Source organism: Myotis daubentonii, chromosome 2 (assembly GCF_963259705.1).
Source record: "Myotis daubentonii chromosome 2, mMyoDau2.1, whole genome shotgun sequence".
NCBI classification, from domain to species: Eukaryota; Metazoa; Chordata; class Mammalia; order Chiroptera; family Vespertilionidae; genus Myotis; species Myotis daubentonii.
This window is the reverse complement of record NC_081841.1, coordinates 132649066-132670496: the sequence shown is the minus strand read 5'-3', so window position 1 is coordinate 132670496 and position 21431 is coordinate 132649066. Positions and strand designations below refer to the sequence as shown.

The 21431-nt window shown below is 41.1% G+C and overlaps 1 protein-coding gene across 3 annotated transcripts in view; it reads left to right on the top strand.

Annotated features, from left to right (window-relative positions):
• Positions 1-21431, top strand: part of CDADC1 (cytidine and dCMP deaminase domain containing 1) — an 84394-nt gene that overhangs the window by 20088 nt on the left and 42875 nt on the right. For 2 of the 3 annotated variants that reach the window (XM_059684590.1, XM_059684591.1), the window contains 3 exons: positions 2525-2702; positions 12631-13200; positions 17543-17592. In XM_059684590.1, the coding sequence (XP_059540573.1) occupies positions 2525-2702; positions 12631-13200; positions 17543-17592 (798 nt within the window). The remainder of the gene's footprint in view (positions 1-2524; positions 2703-12630; positions 13201-17542; positions 17593-21431) is intronic. The other variant, XM_059684593.1, reaches the window with a different exon arrangement.

The window sequence follows — 21431 nt, the reverse complement described above, 5'->3', positions numbered from 1 at the left end:
GTTTGGTCCTAGTAGGAAGTGTGCAGGAGGCAGCTGATCAATGATTCCCTCTCATCATTAATGTTTCTATCTTTCTCTCTCTCCCTCTCTGAAATCAATAAAAATATAAAAACAAAGAAACAGGAGGGCAACTTAAGGAGCTGTGGGATAACATGAAATGTAACAATACTTGCATAATAGGAATGCCAGAAGGAGAAGAAACTGAGCAAGGAATGGAGAAAGTTTTTGAAGAAATAATGGCAGAAAACTTCCCTAACCTGGTGAAGGAAAAACTCACAGAAGTTTAGGAAGCATAGAGAGTCTCAAGCAAGAAGAACCTAAAGAGACCCATGCCCTAAGGAGACATATCATAATTAAATGCAAAAAAATTAAAGACAAAAAGAGAATCTTAAAGGCAGCAAGAGAAAATCAATTTGTTACCTTCAAAGGAACTCCCATAAGGCTGTCAGCTGGTTTCTCAACAGAAACTGTAGGCCAGAAAGGAATGGCTGAAGTATTCAAGGTAATGAAAATAAGGATCTGAAACCAAGAGTACTCTATGAGTAAGTCTATCATTCAAAATAGATTGTGAAATAAAAAGCTTCCCAGACAAAAACAAAAAAGTCACTGTAATCAAAACAACCTGGTACTGGCACAAGAACAGGCATATAGATCAATGGAACAACAGATAACCCAGAAATTAACCCAAGCCATTACTCTCAATTAATATTTGACAAAATCACTTAATGGCAGCCATTTCCATTGGTCACAATTGGTTCAGTTTAATAAAATGAGCTCTTGCATGGTAACATCTTTTGATAAGGCCTCACCAGTTCTTTTCCTAAGTTACAATTTTATTTTTTCTTAGAGTGGAAGGGATGGGGAGAGTTAGAGAGAGAGAAATGTCGATGTGAGAGAGACACTTTGATAGGTTGCCTTCCGCACATGCCCCAGTCTCGGCTAGGATTGAGCCTGCAACTGAGGTATGTACCCCTGACTGGAATTGAACCCGGGACCTTTCATTCCAGAGGCTGACACTCTATTCACTGAGCCAAACTTGCTAGGGCTCCTAAGTTACAATTTTTAAAAAAACCAAAAACACTTGCTGGAAGTATTCAGAAGTAGATATTAACAAATACTTTGTAATTAAGAAACATAAAACTCCAGAAAGTTTTGGCATGGGAAGGGAAAGAGTTCACAAATTCAAGGTAAATTTAAAGCTTATTTTAAAAGCCAGTATAGATAGATCTTTAATATAATAGATGTATTTTGGTTATAAATATTATAACTGAAAGATTTTTGTATTCCTTTTAATTGTTGCTATAGTTTAGGACATGGTTGGTTAACTTAGAAATGGAATTCTATAAAATCTTATTTATACCTTTTTTAAGGCATTTTACAAAATATTCTCCATAGTGTCAAACATTTATAACTCATAGCTGAAACTGAAACTTGACTATTTTAGTTAATATAACATTGGTCTGGTGTCTAAAATGATTTTAAATGTGTCCTATTGGATATAACTGAGAGTAAAATTGCTTTGAAAGGGAGTAGGGAAGCAAGTTCCCCTCATATTGTAATAATTAGTCCAGAACCCAAGGATCAGGCTTACTTGCCTGACTGCAGTCTACACTGAAAACAGCTGAGACTGTTTTGTGCCTTACATAGGACTGATTCTTATTGTAGCCTGTTTTATCTGATAGTAATATTGTTACACCAGCTTTTCTGACTAGTATCTGTATTAGTTAGAACATTTTAGGTTTAAAGTAACAACTCTTAAGAGCCGCAACCTTCAGGACAAAAGCAGAGTTAGCCCCATCCACCACGTGTGGGTGGGATAATGCTGCAGTTACTGCTCTGCCTTTGAGCTCTCGCTGCCTTTCTAATACCCAAAGTATGTTTTTTATTCTTCTGAGCTTGACTATACATTTAAACACATTTTTTATTATAAATAATCAATATATTTGTTGGTAGTGGAACCACATTTATCTAGACTGCCATAGTGTTAAAAATTGCTTTTATGAAAGAAGTTGAGAATTTTAATCAGTATTTTAAATATTTTAAAAATTAGGACCTCTCCTTTCGTTCTGCTGTTTACCATCTGTGGGTCTTTCAGAAAGTCATGTAAACTTTCCAGGATTTACTTATTCATGTGTAAAATCAATTTTCCAAATTTATTTTATGACCATCTAGAAGCTTAATACTAAAAATAGTCCTAGACTAGATGCTACAAGAAAAAAAAGTTGAATTGACTTGGGTCTTGCCTTTTAGTAGGTCAAAATGTATTCATTTCTCACTAGGACTTTATTAATGAGAATTAAATGCTTAATTGATTAAGAAATCGTAAATTTAGAATATTTCTGGTATAAAGCCAGTATTAAATATTCAAAAAATTTTGGGGACCTAATGAAAAATATGTTTTTGTTTAACCTGTTCAAGTAATGAATGAAACAAATTTTTATGTTATTAATAAATAAAGTATAATCCATGATATCATCCTTAGCATTTATAACTAAATAAATTATTATTTTGTGTTTTAATGTAGGTGAAGAAAACTGGTCTTGTGGTGGTGAAAAACATGAAAATTGTTGATCTTCACTGTTCGAGTGAAGAGTTACATGCTGGGAAAATTGCTCTTATAAAACATGGGTCAAGGCTGAAAAACTGTGATCTTTATTTTTCCAGAAAACCATGTTCTGCTTGTTTGAAAATGATTGTAAATGGTAAGTGTAGATAAGGCTTTGTTGGGGATTACTTACATTTATCTGAGAACAGTCAGTGGAAACAAATTGCATAAGTACCACAGAGGTACTTTAGAAATATATATATATATCTAAAGATAGTTTTATATACTATAAGAAGTCAGAAAGCTTGTATTCTGGTCTCAGCTCTGTCACTGAGGGGGGTTAGTGGGGGCCGACCAAACGACTCAACACCAGGCTGTGTGGGGTGACCAGGCTAGCAGGGGGGTTAGTGAGCTTCATGTAATAGTAGACTGAAATGAGCTGCTATCTTACATAATAAATACCTAATATGCAAATTGTCCCCTCGACCAGGAGTTCGACTGGGAATTTGACCAGGGGGCGGGGACGGCCCCTCCCTCCAGCCAATTGGGGTTGGGGCCAGCTGGCCAACTGCCTGTGGCCATCCCCCCAGCTGGCCCCACCCCCAATTGGCCCCCACACCCTGATCAGGGATGGGGCCGGCCCACCAACCACCCGCGGCCCCTCCCCCCCGGCTGGCCTGGTCCCCCGTGGGCCCCCCCTACCCTGATCAGGGGTGGGGCCTGCTGGCCACCCTCCCACGTCCCCTCACCCTGGTTGGCCCGGCCCGATTGGCCCGATCAGGACGGGCCAGCGGGACCCCATCCGTGCACTAACTTGTGCACCAGGCCTCTAGCCCTATGTCATAAAAGCCAACTATGCTAAGTGCCAGACCATTTGTTCGACTGTTCAACTGGTCGCTATGACATGCACTGACCACCAGGTGGTAGACACTCCAACCAGTAGGTTAGCTTGCTGCTGGGGTCCAGCCGATTGGGACTGGGCGAGATGGGCCAGACATGCCCTGGAGCCCTCCCTCGGTCCTGCCCCAGCTGGCCAACCTCCTGTAGTCCCTCCCTGGCCAGCTGGCCCTGATCGGGACTGGGCGAGATGGGCCACACATGTCCTGGAGCCCAGCCCCTCTCCAGCCCCAATTATATACCGGTGGGGTCCCTCGGCCTGGCCTGCACCCTCTTGCAATCTGGGACCCCTCGGGGGATGTCTGCAGGCCAGGCCAAGGGACCCCACCAGTGCACGAATCCGTGCACCGGGCCTCTAGTAACAAATAAAACACTAAAATTTCAGTGGCTTAATATACTAGGCATTTATAACCCCTGTAGAGGAGTTTATCCATGGAGGATATGTTCCAAGATGCCCAGTGGATGCCTCAAACTACCATATTAAACTCTATATATGTTGTTTTTTTCCTATGCAGACATACCATTTCACCTAAAGGAAGCACTTTACCACTTCTCTTTAGCATAACTGAATTGCCAGCATCACTGCTCTTGTGCTTTGGGGCCATTAATAAGTAAAAATAAGTTACTTGAACACAAGCACTGTTATAGACAACAATGATTCTGCAATAGTAGGTCTGATAACCTAGACGACTACTAAGTGACTAGTGGGCGGGTAACGTTCACAGAGTGGAGATACTGGACAAAGGGATGATTTATGTCTAGGATGAGATGGAGTGGGATGGAGAGAGTTCATTACACTATTCAGAATTGCCCCCAATTTAAAACTTGTGAATTGTTTATTTCTGGAATTTTCCATTTAATATTGGCAGACAATGATTGACTGTGGATAACTAAAACCACAGAAAGCGAAATTGCAGATAAGGGGGCACTATGGTAATATCCCAATGCAGTTGTTGCTGAACAGCAGACAGATTTCTCCATGTGGGTGATTCATGGGCCTAGGTATCTTCTGTGGTATTGTTGCTGTCATTACCAATGGCCCTGCATTCCTAGTCCTCTGCATCCAGACTGAGAAAGAAAATAGAGAAGGCATACCTGCTCTTAAAATTCCTGGCCTGGGCCCTAGCCAGTTTGGCTCAGTGGATAGAGTGTCAGCTTGCGGACTGAAGGGTCCTGGGTTCGATTCTGGTCCGGAGCACACCTCAGTTGTAGGCTCCATCCCTGGCCCTGTTCGGGGCATGTATGGAGGCACCAGTTGGTGTGTCCCTCTCACATTGATGTTTCTCTCTCTATCTCCCCCCTTCTCTTCCACTCTCTCTAAAAATCAATGGAAAAATATCCTCAGCTGAGGATTAACTAACAAACAAATCCTGGCTGGGAAGTCACATGTATCATTTCTGTTCATATTCATTGTGGGAATTGTAGTTCCTGACTGGGCAGCTGCTTCCCATTGACTACATTTTGGAAAGGATAAACACAAATTATTAATATACTAGAGGCCCGGTGCACAAAATTCGTGCCGCGGGGGGGAGGTGTCCCTCAGCCCAGCCTGCACCCTCTCCAATCTGGGACTGCTGGCTCCTAACCACTCGCCTGCCTGCCTGATTGCCCCCTAACTGCTCCCCTGCCAGCCTGATTGATGCCTGACTGCTCCCCTGCCAGCCTGATCGCCCCAACTGCCCTCTGCCACCGGCCTGATCTCCCACAAGTACCCTCCCCTGCCACAACCTGTCTCCTCCGCCGGGACCCACCTCCTCCGCACGAGCAGCGGAGACTCTGGAACTGGCCTCCTCTGTGCTCCGCGGAGCTGTGGGACCCCCAGGCCTCACGGTGCAGAGCGGCCGCCGGGCCCCGCCTCTACTGTGCATGCGGCCATCTTGTGGCGACATCGCGCAAGGGCGTGACACCACCTAGGCTTTTATTATATAGGATAGCTTTCCGTCTCGGTCATACAGGGCTACTCACTAAAACTCTTTGTAATCATGATTCTTTTTTGCCCCCAGGTAAGTTTCAGACCATTCTGCTATTTAAAGTATATCTTCTTTTTAAAATATGTTTTTGTTGATTTCAGAGAGAAGGAGAGGGAGAGAGATAGAAGCATCAATGATGTGAGAGTCATTGATAGTCTGTCTCCTGCACATCCCCTACCTGGAGAGCGAGCCTGCAACCCGGGCATGTGCCCTGACCAGGATCAAACCTTGACCTCTTGGTTGATAGGTCAATGGTCAACCACTGAGCAACATCAGCCAGACCAAAAATATTACATCTTTTACATAGGTACTGCTGTTACAGGAGGAATTAGTGGCCAGATTTCCCAGACATGAGTGGGAGTGAGGCTCTTGGGGTATTGCTGAAGTAAGCATTTTCAGAAGCACCCCTGGGAGGATGGGATGTGGAGAAGGCTTTATTTGTATGAGGTTACATTTTTTAAGTTGCAATGTCCCATTTCCCCAAGCCAGTTCTGAAAGAGGGGCAGCTGGGAGGTCAGCAAAGCAGAAGCGGGTCCAGTGTACAGAGCTTCCTTTCCATGTTGCAGTGGAGTATACTTTAGTATTTAGTCCATTAATCCATTGCGGGAGTCCCACATGGCAGCCCCTGTAACAGAAGTCCCAAGAGGGCCTGGCGTGTGTGTGTGTGTGTGTGTGTGTGTGTGTGTGTGTGTGTGTGTGTGTGTGTGTCGTGCACGCCCGCACGAGCTCACATCTTTGTTTATAAATTTAAATATTTAGGTTTTGTGCACTTGTAGTGACCACGCCCATCCTGGCCACTAATTTGTTCCCAGGTATAATCGGCCAACAGGTAGGCATGTTTCCACGTAACTCAGACCGTACTGGAATTTACTGAGTGATGAGTGATAAAGGTGTCTTTTGTTATTCATTTCAACCACACCTGAGTTTCCCTTCATGAAGTGATGTTTGGAAAACCCTTTTGGATGGGTCTTGGTTGCCAGGGGAGCCAACCAAGTGATTAGAGGGTTGGAACTTTCAGCCCCACCTCCCAGACTTCTGTGAAGGAGAGGGACTGGAGTTTGAGTTCAGTTACCAAAGGAAATGATCAAACATGCGTTTGTAAAGAAGCCGCCTTTGGAGAGCTTCTGGGGGGAAAGGCTGGTATAGTCCCCAATCCTTTTCCTCAAGGAGTTATTGGCGGCTAAAAATAACAATGGAGCACATCATCTAGCACCAAATGAATGAGATGGGCCGTAAGTAATAGGTTAGAGGAGAAATAGTGACCTCTTCAGGTTGGCATGTTATGAAAGGCTAGGGCTTAGGCTGTATCTTGCTGGGTTAGAGGTAGAGGAGGAGGAATACATCCTGGTCAGGGAGACAGCACATGTGGGGTCATCAGGCTGTGAAATGCAAGGTTCTGGGGGTCAGTATTTCTTTTCTTTTTTAAAAAATTTATCTTTGTTGTTGAAAGTATTACAGATGTCCTCCTTTCTATTCCCTCATTGACCCCCATCCACCCCACTCCCGCCCCCTCCCCAGGCCTTCACTGCACTATTATCTGTGTCCATGGGTTGTGTGTGTGTGTGTGTGTGTGTGTGTGTGTGTGTGTGTGTATTTTCTTTGGTTAACTCTTCCTGCTCCCCTGCCCCCCTTCCCTCTGAGATTCAACAGTCTGTTGCATGCTTCAATGTCCCTGGATCTATTTTGCTTGTTTATTTTGTTCATTAGATTCCACATATGAGTGAGAGAGATTGTGTGGTACTTGTCTTTCTCTGACTGGCTTATTTCACTTGTTTTGTTTTTATTTACATCAAAGTCTTAAAAGTAATGATTAGTCCCTGGTGAAGGCAATGCCTTTGAGCTACAAGTGGCTAGAGTCTCTTGGCCTGCAACAAGTATTTTAAGCTGTAGGATATCTATGATAGTTTTTAGATTCCATAGTCTTTACCCTGCAGTTACAAGTAGAGAAGATAGGTAAGATGATGGTAGCAATTTTTCTTCTTTTCCCAATTAACTGGGCAGATTGGATATTTACTTTATCACTTCTGTTAATTGACCTATAAATCCTATATAAGATAATGTGGAGCCAGCCACTGAAGATTTTTGAGCAGGAATAATATGATCGAAATTATGTATACTAGAGGCCCAGTGCATGAAATTCATGCACGGGGGTGGGGGGCCCTCAGCCCAGCCTGCACCCTCTCCAATCCGGGACCACTCGGGGGATGTCCGACTGCCAGTTTAGGCCCGATCCTGGGCCTAAACCAGCAGTCGGACATCCCTCTCACAATCCAGGACCGCTCGCTCCTAACTGCTCACCTGCTTGCCTGCCTGATTGCCCCTAACTGGCCCCCCTGCCAGCCTGGTCGCCCCTCACTGCCCCCCCGCCGGCCTGGTCACCCTTAACTGCTCCCCTGCTGGCCTGGTCACCCCAAACTGCCCCCCCTGCTGGCCTGGTCCCCCCTCACTAACCCCCTGCCGGCCTGGTGGCCCCACGCAGCCTGCTGCTCAGACGTTTGGTCGTCCTTCACTAACCTCCCTGCCAGACTTGTCGCCCCACTGCCCCACTCAGCCTGTTTGGTTGTCCGTTTGGTTGTTTCAGATGTGACGGCCTTGGCTCTTTATATATATATATATATATATATATATATATATATATATATATATATATATATATATATATATTTTTCTTGTTATTGAATTGGAGCATGATTAATAGACTGCTGCATTAGGCAGGGTATAAAGTAGGATTCAAAGTGACATTGATATAGAAAGGAAGACTGTGAAAGTGTTACTGGAGGAAGATGAGACCTTCGATTCTTGTCTTGTGTTTCCTGCTGAGTTCCAAGCATGTCAAACCGACCACAAGTTTGACATGTTTGCTGTAAGCACTCCTAATAGCCTCAGCGCCAAGAATTAGAAAAGTAGGGAAGTACGAGTTACTGACAATGTCTTTAAGACATTTGAACCTGCCAAGAGAGATAATGAAAGTGTGGAAAATCAGGAAGAACCTACAATAGAAATGCTTTTGTTAGTGTTAGACATATATATATATATATATATATATATATATATATACATATATATATATATATATATATATATATATATATATATATATATATAAAAGGTTAATATGCTAAGTGTCTGACTGGTCACTATGATGCACACTGACCATCAGGGGGCAGACACTCAACACAGGAGCTGCTGTGACGCGCACTTGCCATTTACAGAGACATGGCAGCGCAGACCTGGCGCCCACAAAGCAACACTTGGCTTTCCCCAAGGGGGACACAGGCCCTGCCACCCCGGAGCAGCAGGCCACCAAGTCGCAGCCAACGCTGCCGGGACCCCATGGCGCAAAATGCGGCCCACAGCCAGCCCAACCCGGAAACGGTGGCTATGAGCGCCGAGCAATGACATCACGTAGCAACGCCCGGCTTCCTCTCCTAGCGACTAGGCTGCAGTTTCTTCAGCCCAGGAACACGACTTGCTTTATAACCAGGTGCAAACATTTCACACTAACCAAATGTCTGAAGTGTTTTCCCATGCCTCATCTCATTTGATCCTCACAGAACTCCTGGAGTAGGTAGGTAGGAGACTCAGTGGAGTCCTATTTCCTTTTCATTAGCCAGAAAACGGAATTTAGAAAGCTTAGAAACTTGGCTCGACTGAAAAGAAGTAAGAAATGGTGGACCTTGAAAATGATTTTAGGTTTTATCACTGTGCAGAATATAGTCAAACACTGTTGCAGTTAAATGTTTTACCCTTTGTTCTCCCTGCGTGATCTACAATAATGTACTTGTTGATATTTACTGCTGTGTTGCTGACAATTACCTGAAAGACAATTTGAGGTGCTTCACTGGGCTGGAAAAAGTTTAGCTAAATCAGAAAGCAGGTCTCATTAAGCAAGTTCATTCTATATATATAAATGGCTAAGTTGACTCACGCATGCACGATACATATAAAGTTCTCGCTGGCGCCAATCAACGTGTGTTTTGATCTGTCAAAACTGTTGCCTAATAACAAACAAGGCACTAGTAGTCATTGTACTCTTCATGGTCACATACTTGGGGGGGAAAAAAGGTTTCAGGTAAGAATCTTTGGTGAAACAGTAAAAATTATTTTTATTAAATCCCAACCCTTGAGTACACAATGTTTATAATATTCTGTGTGAGAAAATAGGAGATAAATATAAAGCACTTTTGCAGCAAACTTAAGTATGAAGGTTGCCTTATGGAAAACTACCTATGCAAATGTTTGAGTTATGAACTGAATTATCCACTTTTTTCATGGAACACTGTGATCTGACAAGCTATAAACACTTGGATATTTGACAGACATTATCTCAAAAATGAGTTAAGTGAACCTTCCACTTCCAGGAAAACAACTGATAGTATTTGTTGTCAATGATAAAATTTGAGCCTTCAAGTAAAAATTTTGAAAAACTTGGCATCATGATCTTATAGCTTCCCAGACTTAAAGACTCTTCTGGATGAGATTGGTGGTAATATTAATGAATAGAATAAGAGTACAAAAATTTATGATTTTTAGGGCCTATCTTTTCTTAAAATTTCATGTAGTGTCCAAGAAGAATATTGACAACTATCTGAAATAGCTGATAAAATACTCCTTTCCCAACTACACATCTGTGTGAAGCTGGATACTTTTCATATACTTCAATAAAACAGCCTATAGCAGCAGATTGAAAGCAGCAACACATTTGAGAATCCAGATGTCTTCTGTTAAGCCAGATAATAAAGAGATATTAAAATTTAAAGCAGTGTAATTCTCCTATACTAGTTTCTGTTGCAGTTTTGGAAAATATAGTTATTTTTCATTAAACTATGTTATCCTATATAATAAAACCTTTATATGCAAATCGACTGAAAGGAGGAACTACGGGTCGCTATGATGTGCACTGAGGGGGCAGATGCTCAATGCAGGAGCTGCCCCCTGGTGGTCAGTGTGCTCCCACAGGGGGAGTGCCCTCAGCCAGAAGCTGGGCTCAAGGCTGGCGAGTGCAGTGGTGATGGCGGCAGCGGCAGCGATAAGGATGTCCAACTGCTGGACCTCAAGAGGGCACAGGCCAGGCTGTGAGACCCCCACCCCCACCCCAGTGCACAAATGTTGTGCACTGGGCTGCTAGTTTATAATAATGTATCATAGGTTCTTTACTGTGTGTGTGGATTTTTTTTAGTGAATTAATATTTTTACATTTTTGTTTTAATTTTTAATATAGTAAATATAAGTAGATACAATCTACACCTTATTGGGGTCCTCATTAATTTTAAAGAGTGTAATTGAGTCTGAGTCAACAAAATTGGAAAATTTCTGCAGTAGCATTTGCCACTGGTACGTGAATATTTCTTTAAAGATTGGTCATCCCCTCTTCTCCTTGAATCAGGTTTACTAGAAGCAACCAGGATGTTTAGATGAAAGATTGACCAGCACTGCTGGTTAGGAAATGGATTTTGAGAACTTCAAGAGAGAGTAGGTGAAATGCAGCCAGAGGAAACATTCTGATATTAGCTTTGAGGCTTTCAAAATTGCTTTATAGACCAAATCACATAAGAGTTAGAAGTAACGGGGAGTAGATATAAATGTGTGTTTATTCAACTAAGACTTTATTTGGTTCATCTATTACTTTGAATGCACAACACCCTGTGGGCCAACCGTCTAGCCACTTCTGGACACAGCCATAAAAAATGTCTCTTAGCTGCAATCACAGGAGATACTAGCAAAGCAGTCTTTGTTGTAAAACACTAACTGATGAACAATTCAGTACTTAACTCTATATAAGGCATCTCTCATCGTTCATTCTGAAATACAAATTAAAATACTTTTCCTATGTTTGTTATCCAGTTTTGTTTTTTCTTTTGCAAATTGTCTGTTCATATCTTTGGACTCTTTTGAGGCCTTGTTCTTATCAATTTATATTTGTATATGCTCTTAATAAATTAAAACCTTCTCTGTATATTAAAGATTACTAACCTTTCCTCTATCACATTGATTAAAAATGTTCCTTCTAAGTTGTTGTTCTGTCTTTAATTTTGTGGACTTAAAAAAATGAATATTGCCCTAACTCGTTTGGCTCAGTGGATAGAGCGTTGGCCTGCGGACTGAAGGGTTCTAGGTTCGATTCCAGTCAAGGGCATGTACCTTGGTTGTGGGCACATCCCCAGTGGGAGGTGTGTACGAGGCAGCTGATTGATGTTTCTCTCTCATTGATGTTTCTCTCTATCCCTCTCCCTTCCTCCCTGTAAAAAATCAATAAAATATATATTTTTAAAAATGAATATTGTTCCCTTCCCCCACTGCTGTCCTCAGATTATAAGTTCTTTGTGGAAATGTTGGATAACTGTATGATATTTTCTTATGAGGAAGACCCTACTCTGTTTAATCATTCCCCTATTCTATCTGTTTAGTTTTTTCTATGTCTTTACTGTTTAAGTTTTAAACAATGCTGCACTATATATGGTATCCATGCTATTTTTTTTTTAGTCTCCATTTAGAATATTTTCATATAATATCTTCCTAGAGAAAGAATTCAGAGTATAGGTACATTACTAATGCATGGTTGATTAGTTTATTTCAGATACAAAACTCTAGACACTGTTAGCTGTCGGCTATGGTGTTTCTAAAAGCAGCCATTTGATTACTTGTAGGAGTCTGGTATATATATAGTTCCAGCACTAGGCTTTGGGACCACACTTGGCAAGGCCAGTAATTCCAAAATACCTCCCCTGGGCTTTGTGAGGGGTTGGCCAACTTTTCTATAAAGGGTCAAGATAATAAATATTTTAGGCTTTGTGTGCCACATGGTGTCTATACAGCTACTCAGCTCTCAACTCAGCTACTCCACTGTAGTGCAAAAGCAGCCAGAGATTGTATCCATGAATGGTTGGGTCTGTGTCCCAATAAAAGTTTATTTACGGACAATGAAATTTGAATTTCAGATAATTTTTATGTGTCACAAAATATTCTTGTTCTTTGTTTTTCCAATTATTTAAAACTATAAAATATGTTCTTAACTTGCAAGCCATACCAAAATAGGCAGTGGGCTGGATATGGCCTGTGAGCCATGGTTTGCCAATAGGCTATGTCATTGGTGACTTGGTAACAGGCATTTATTATATTGGGATCTCTGGATCTACTGCAGTGATATGGTAAATTTATCAAGAAAGCCCTTACTTTCAGAATGTGTCTGATAACTACCTTTCATATTTTGTATTTCAGCTGGAGTTAACCGAATTTCATATTGGCCTGCTGATCCAGAAATAAGTTTGCTTTCTGAGACTTCTACTTCTGAAGATGCAAAGTTAGATGCCAAAGCAGTGGAAAGATTGAAATCAAACAGTAGGGCCCATGTGTGTGTCTTGCTTCAGCCTTTGGTGTGTTGTATGATGCAATTTGTAGAAGAAACCTCTTATAAATGTGACTTTATTCAAAAAATGGCAAAAACATTTCCAGATACTAACATTGACTTTTATTCCAAATGTAGACAAGAAAGAATAAAAGAATATGAATTGTTATTTTTTGTTTCAAATGAAGAACTACATAAGCAGATTCTGATGACTATAGGTTTGGAGAATCTATGTGAAAATCCATACTTTAGCAATCTAAGGCAAAACATGAAAGACCTTATTCTACTTTTGGCCACAGTAGCTTCCAGTGTTCCCATCTGTAAACACTACGGATTTTATTGTGACAAGACTGAACAGAGTAATGAAATTCACAATCAGAGTTTGCCACAAGAAATTGCAAGGCACTGCATGGTTCAGGCCAGGTTATTGGCATATCGAACTGGTAAGTTATATGCTGAGTTCGTGAATTGGGGTTTATCAGTTGGTTGTATTTATCTCAGAAGTAAAGGGGTTCATCTCATCTATGGTAGAACTCATTTATTCTCAGATACTGAGTTTTGCTGGTCATATGTACAACATAGAGAAATTGGCGAGACCCTTGAGTAGACAACTCTTCCTCAGAATGGCTTTAGGATTCCTTGTGGCCTTATAATTTGGTGCTACATGCCCTGATTATCTAGGCCCTTCTTTCTGCTTCTTGTTTTTATCATTTCACTGTTCATTGATCCCTCCACTAGAGATGGAACAAAAAGAGAGAGGGAACCAAGTCATTCATTTTTGTTAACTCTTCAATATTTTATATGTATTCAATATTAATAAAAACTTTAAAAATCTTTACAATATATGAATTCAAAATAACTAACAGAATCAAAGTAAAAGAATATTGGCATATTTTTTCCAATTGCTAATTAGTATGTCGCAAGTAGAAAAATCAAACATTTTTACTTTTTTTAAGTTATGCATGGCCATATATGTGAAAACAAAAAATATTTCCTGGGGATTTTCTTTATTGTAACAAAAGATAGCATCTCTATTCCCAATTATAGAATACTGTTTTTACATCTCATCAGATGTAAAATATTTCAAAATAGAAGAATCATCACTTTTTAAAATGCAACTTGGAAATAAGGAAAAAAATGCAGGCAGGAGGAGCAATAGAGTAAGATTTGATGAGTGGAATATAGTAAAAAAAAAATTTTAATTTATCTCAAGAAAGAAGGTAAACAGGAAGTCTTCAGAAAAGGTTCAGTCGTGGCTCAGTTGGTTGAGCAGCGACGAAGAGATCGCTGTTGGATTCCTGGTCAGGGCACATGTCCAGGTTGTGCGCTCGATCCCCAGAAGGCGGTGTGCAGGAGGCAGCCGATTGATGTTTCTCTCATCTATGTTTCTATCTCTCTTTCCCTTTCCCTTCCTCTCTCTCCAAAAATGAATAAAAACATTTTTTTTTGAAAGAAAAGGTTCATATAAATTTCACTGGCCTGCAATGTATTCTAAACAAAGACCATAGGTCAAAGTAATTTCAGTAGAATGGAAGCTCTCATCTGGCAGCTTATCAGAATCCCTGAAATTTTATTGAAAAACAAATGTTCACATTTCAATCCAGACTAAACCAAGTCCCTAAGGGTATGGCCAAGGCTTGTAAGTTTTTAAAGTTCTGCAAGGAACTTTGACATGCAGCCGGTTTAATAAGCACTCAATTCTTATTAAGGAATTTGATATTAGCTCAGCTGGAGTGGCGCAGTTGGTTGGAGCATAGTCCTATGCACGGAAAGGTTGCTGGTTCGATTCCCTGTCAGGGCACATACATGACTTGAGGGTTCGATTCCCAGTTGGGGCACATACACAAGGCAGTGGATTGATGTTTCTCCCTCACATCGATCCTTCTCTTTCTTCCCCCTCTCCCCTGTCTCTTCCCCTTCCTTCCTTTTTCTAAGGGTGTCCTTGGGTGAGGATTAAAAAAAGAGAACTCTGGGTGGTGAGCTCAGAGGTTAGAGCAAGGGCCAGTGCTTCACCTAAGGATCACAGGTTGGCTTCCAGTCAAGGGCATGTACCTGGTTTGTAGGTTTGATCCCTGGCCCCTGTCAGGGCACATGGGGGAGGGAACCAATTGAAGAGTTAGGAAGCCATTACATCTTATCTACCTGGTTTAAGTGTGATTTTTTAAATCGCTTTTTTGGGGTCCTGCTTTCCCATTAGACTAAGCATTTCCCAAAGCTGAAGATTATACCTTCCTCCTGAACCACAATGTTAATGTCAAAAGTAGGTTGGAGTAGCCAAGGAAGTTTAATGTTTCAAACTATAACTCATTGGTTCTCAACTTTTAACAGAGGGAATGCTTATGAGAAATACAGATTCCTCTGTCTTCCCGCCTTCCATGAAGAGGTTGATTTAGGGCGTTTCCATGGGAGGCAGGAGGCTGCCTTTGTAACAAGCAGCCGGTGATTCTGACACAAGTGGCCTGTAGACCACATGAGCAGACTCTGACAAGACCACAGAATTGGGAGCTAAAGTAACCATGCCTGCGTTCTAGAACCCTAGTTAATCTGACTCTTAGTGTTCAGAGTCTCAGGAATTTGGAAGTTGACCATTCCTTCAAAAGTGTACATGAAGACACTGAATGACTAGAGCAATTTCTGTAAAAATTACAGAGATGGAAAGCTTTCTGAGAAATGACCTAATCTGTCAGCCAACGTTAGGGCTGAGTGAAATCTACTCAATCTGATATAGATGAAATTTCATTTTGGTTTTAACATATGCAAAGTAAAGAATATCCTCATGGTGTGACTAACCTCAGATAGGCAATAGAGTTGCATTGCTGGTGGAAAGGCCCCTCTTGACAAGGTTTAGTTTGTCCCCAAATGGAAACAAAAGTGGCTCCTGAGTTTATAAAAACACAACATGAAAATTACTCAATGTAGATGGTAGCAAAAGTAGGCTCTTAATCTGAAGAATTTCTATTTCAGTTTTTTATTTTTTGTTTCAGATTTATGCATGTATTAAGTATAATTTTACTTCCAATATAGGTTTTGTAGACAAATATACTCTTATGTTTATGACTTCTGCCACTTGCCTTAGAAATGATCATAAAGCCATAATTATGTTCTTCCCCCTCATGCTTTATTCTGAGGGCCTATTTCGGTTACACCCAAATCCCTTATATGACAGTTCCCACTCTAGAGTAAGCCCTCCTCCTCCCATGCACTCTGTTCCTTAGCATTGTATTAAATTTCTGCACAGCACAGCACAGCACAGAGGTGTTTCCTTGTTCCTGTCTTCCTTCTTCATCAGACAGACTGTAAGTTTCATGAATATAAGGGCTTCTCTTTTCCTCACCACTGTATACTCGGGCACTCAATGAAGGGAAATGTTTCTTATGAAATTCTTAATGTCAAAGGAGGGGTAGAGGAAAGGCAAAGTAGATTAGGTTCAGATGGCTAAATTTTAGTCACTTAATTTCTTCGCCTGTTTTCTCATCTAGAAAAGGAAATTTTATATGCTTTACCGTTAGGGTGAAAAATGAGGCAATGAGTAAAAAGTGCTTAAAATAAATTATGCAAATGCTTTATAAGATAATTTTAAAAACCTGATTTTGCTTTAACTAAAGTTGGAGAATTTTATTATAGTATCATAACTTTCAAAAATTATTTATGAGGCATCCTAATTTTTAATACATAGGTGAAATAAAGTTTTTCTGTACTTTTATTTAAAAAGTTAAGTATTTAAATGTTATCATTGGAAGGATTACTTGTAAGGAAATTATAGGATGAAGCCACAATTTCATTTAATCCTCACCAGTATGAAAATGTTCTAGCCCAAGATCATAGATGATTGTTATTTTGTGTAAATGTACCTACTTCACTATATTTGTCCCTTATTAAGAGTTTGATAAATACTATGATTTTCATAATTACTGTATAATTTTCTTAGAAATTTGTACTCACCCTTGTATTAGTAGAAGGAAAAAATCAACCCGTTATGTGTAGAATTTCTCTTTTGGTTTTAAAATTTTGTTTCATATTAATGGTTTTAAGAAATACAGCTTTATTCATTGCAGACATTTTGGTTCTGCAGGAAAATTATAGTCTCAAAATTGATTTAGAAATGAGCATCATGTAATTAATTGGGCTATCCTACCTCCCCAGAGGCAAATTATGAAGGTCAGGGAAAGGACAACATAGTGTTGAAATCAAAATCCCCTTCATGGATCTTTCCAGCAATATAAATATATGGAAGCCCATAAATATTTATTTATGTTTGTATTATACATCTGAACATTTTTCATAGCAAGAACATTTGCATGAAATGTATTTTTCATGATTAGAGTATAAAAAATTCTAGAAGACAGACTTGATTGTTGTGTGACTGTTTATTACATTAAATCCATTAGTTCAGAAATTTGTTTTTCAAACAATTTTATCATCCGTTAGAAATAGTCATTTAGAAACTGACTTGTTGGTGGAGAATCAATAGTTACACTCAGTTCTGGTTAGAGCTCTGAAGTGACCTGATCCTGGACACTGCCATTGTAATGATCTCCACATAAAGATCACGTGTGACTGGGTTGGTAGTGACAGTGTCTAGTTATTTAGTATCTACTTCCCATATTGCATGCTTAAAAGTATTTATTTTAGTGGTTTTCTATAATTTGTGAAATGTCAAGAATTGCTGCTACATTTAGAAACTATGTTTCAATAAATATGTTTATATTATTTTTAGAAAAATATAGTTCTGAAGCTAAGAAATCATTGATTTTTTTACTGTGTTAAATGCCATTTATCTTTCAGAGGATCATAAAATAGGAGTTGGAGCAGTCATTTGGGCAGAAAAAAAATCTGTAAGTATTAAACTAATTGTTTAAACATTTAACTTTGATTTTCTTTAAATATATTTCAACCTTAAATACATTATTTTGTTGACCCATAGGCATTAATATTTTATATTGGTGATTTTATGTCCTGTAGGCATTTCTTTATTCCCGCAACAATTTTATGGATAGGTTCATTTATTTAGCAAACATTTGTTAAACACCTTCTACAGGGTTGTCACTGTGCCACAGTGTACCGGGGGGAGTTAAAGACCACATTTCTTGCCCTTCATGGCCTTCTGTAATCTATTCACACAGACAGAGACGTGAAAGAGACTGGTATGTAAGGGTGATTATAACATGATACCATGAAAGCTCAGAGGATCAACCTTAACTCTGCTTGGAGAAATGAGTAAAATATTCTTGGAGGCGATAAAATGTTATTTGTCTTGAAGAATGAATAGGAATTTACCAGGCAGAGCAAGTTCGTGAGACTAGGACAGTGGTTCTCAACCTTCCTAATGCCGCGACCCTTTAATACAGTTCCTCATGTTGTGGTGACCCCCAACCATAAAATTATTTTTGTTGCTACTTCATAACTGTAATTTTGCTACTGTTATGAATCGTAATGTAAATATCTGATATGCAGGATGTATTTTCATTGTTACAAATTGAACATAATTAAAGCATAGTGATTGATCACAAAAACAATATATAATTATATATGTGTTTTCCAATGGTCTTAGGCGACCCCTGAGAAAGGGTCGTTCGAGGGTCGTTCGACCCCCAAAGGGTTTGCGACCTACAGGTTGAGAACCGCTGGACTAGGAGGATAGCATGCAGAGGTGAAGGGTGTGAGAGGGAGTTGGGAAATGGAAGTGATTTGGCATGTTGGAGTAAAGAGTCTTATGCTTAATAGTGTGGCAGAGGAAATTGGTCTTGACCCTGAAGAACTCTGTATTTCATGTAGAGAGTTTGGACTCTATCCTTTAGATAGTGGAATACACTAGCACAGTGCTAAGCAGCGGAAATAAAAGACAAGCCACATATTAAATTGTAAATGTTATAGAAGCCATATTTAGAAAAAGGTGAATTAATTTTAGGAATATATTTTGATCTAATCTATCCATAAATATCATTTCAACATGTAATCCATATAAAGATTATTAATGACTTGCACAGAGGGCCAAGGGTGCCACAGTGGCTTCCGGAGAGAGGGTCAGGTGAAGACACAGGGAGGAGATGTCTGTTTACAAACAAGGCAAGCAGTCCTATAGGAAACCAGCCCTGCCATTGACCTTGGACTGCAGAGCTCTGAGTAGATCTAAGACGGCGGTGGAGTAGGTGGAAGCCAAACTCCCCTCCTCCCAGGACCAAATTAGAGTTATGACCAAACTATGTAAGAATCACCCTGAATAACCAACTGAAGATGAGCCGAAGGAAGACCTTATAACCAAGGACTCACAGGAGAGCCCACGTTGAGACTGGTGGGAGGGGTGGAGACACAAAAAGGGGCAGCAGCTGAGGTTCTGGAGGGATATCCAGCTCCGTGAGGGGCAGTTCTCCTGAGAAGCGTGGGGTCTGCACCCCTCGCTGGGCTCCCCAGGCTAGAGCACCAGAGCTGAGAAGAGGTACCCAGAGTCCTGGCCATTGTGGCTCAGTGATTAGAGCTTCAGTCCTCACCCCAAAGGGTCGTAGTTTCGAATCCTGGTCAAGGGCACATACCTGGGTTTCAGGGTTGATCCCCAGCCCCAATTGGAGCACATGCAGGAAGCAACCAATCGATGGTCTCTCTCACATAGATGTTTCTCTCCCTCCTCCCTTCCTCCTCTCCACTCTCTCTAAAAATAAATGGGAAAAATATCCTCAGGTGAGGATTAACCAAAAAATAAAAATAAATTAAATAGAGGCACCCACATAACATCTGGCTGTGAAAAGCTCCAGGGTTTCTGTTCACTGGGGAGCGATGGCTAGAGATACAGGTACCCTCTTGAAGGGCCAATGCATAAAACGTCATTCACAGTGACAAGTCCCATGAGGAGAGTGGGGTTAGTGGCTTTGGGGAGGGAGCTGAAGGGACAGCCACCAGAATCCCTGTGCTGAATCATTCACCTATACCCGTGGCTGGCAAACTGTGGCTCGTGAGCCACATGCGGCTCTTTGGCCCCTTGAGTGTGGCTCTTCCTAAGCCTTAGGAGTACCTTAATTAAGTTAATAACAGTGTACCTACCTATATAGTTTAAGTTTAAAAAATTTGGCTCTCAAAGGAAATTTTAATCGTTGTACTGTTGATATTTGGCTCTGTTGACTAATGAGTTTGCCAACCACTGTCCTCTACCACAGATGCCATCTTTATTTTTTTTTAAATTGTTTTATTGCTTTAAGTATTACAAAGAGTATTATATATGTCTCCTTTTTTTTTCTCCCCTTGACCTTCCCCTAGCCTCCCATACCCCCCAGTGTCTTGTGTTTATTGGTTATGCTTATATGCATGTTGGCCAGCAGGCCTTGATCAGGCAATTGGGACCTGCTGGCTGGGGGCAGCAACTGCATTGAGCGTCTGCCCCCTGGTGGTCAGTGCACATCATAGCTGGTTGTTCCGCTGTCCAGTCGATTTGTATGTCACGCTTTTATATATATAGACTGAGGCCCAGTGCACAGAATTCATGCATGGGGGGGGGGGTCCCCTCAGCCCAGCCTGCACCCTCTCCAATCTGTGATCCCTCTCACAATCCAGGACCACTGGCTCCTAACTGCTCACCTGCCTGCCTGCATGATTGCCCCTAACTGCCCCCTCCCCCCGCCAGCCTGATCACCCCTAACTGCCTCTGCCTGCCGACCTGATCACCCCCAACTGCTCCCCGCCAACCTGGTCACCCCCAACTGCCCCCACCACCGGCCTGGTCGCCTCTAAATGCCCCACCCACCATCATAGTCACCCCTTACTGCCCCCCCCCTTGCTGGCCTGGTTGCTCCAACGGCCCCCCTCTGCCAGCCTGGTCATCCCTAATTGCCCGCCCCCCCCACCAGCCTGGTCGCCCCTTACTGCCCACCTGCTGGCCTGGTCGCCCCACGCAGCCTGCTGCTCAGTCCTTTGGTCATCCCTCACTAACCCCCTTTGCTGCCTGGTAACCCACTCAGCCTGTTCAGTTGTCCATTCGGTTGTTTCAGATGTGATGGCCCCTGGCTCTTTATATATATAGATAGTACCAGAAGTCCTAGCTACAGCAGTCAGACAAGAAGAACAAATAAAAGGCATCCAAATTGGAGAGGAAGAAGTAAAACTTATTATTTGTGGATGACATGATACCGTATACAGAGAACTCTAAAGATTCCACCAAAACACTACTAGAACTGATAGATGAATTCAATAAAGTAAAAGCATACAAAATAAATATCCAGAAATCAGTTGCATTTTATAGGCCAATAATGAACTAGGGAACTAAGAAAACAATCCCATTCATAATGGCTTCAAAAAGAATAAAACAGGGGTCCTCAAACTTTTTAAACAGGGGCCCAGTTCACTGTCCCTCAGACCGTTGGAGGGCCGGACTATAGTTTAAAAAAAACTATGACCAAATTCCTGTGCACACTGCACATATCTTAGTTTGAAGTAAAAAAAAAAAAAACAGGAACAAATACAATATTTGTATTTGCATGTGGCCCATGGGCCGTAGTTTGAGGACCCCTGGAATAAAATATCTAGGAATAAGGACCTGTATTCAGAAAATTATAAGACACTGAAGAAAGAAATTGAAGAAGATACAAATAAGTGGAAGCATATACCATGTTCATGGATAGGAAGAATTAACATCATTAAAATATCCATATTACCCAAAGCAATCTGTAGATTCAGTGCAATTCCTATT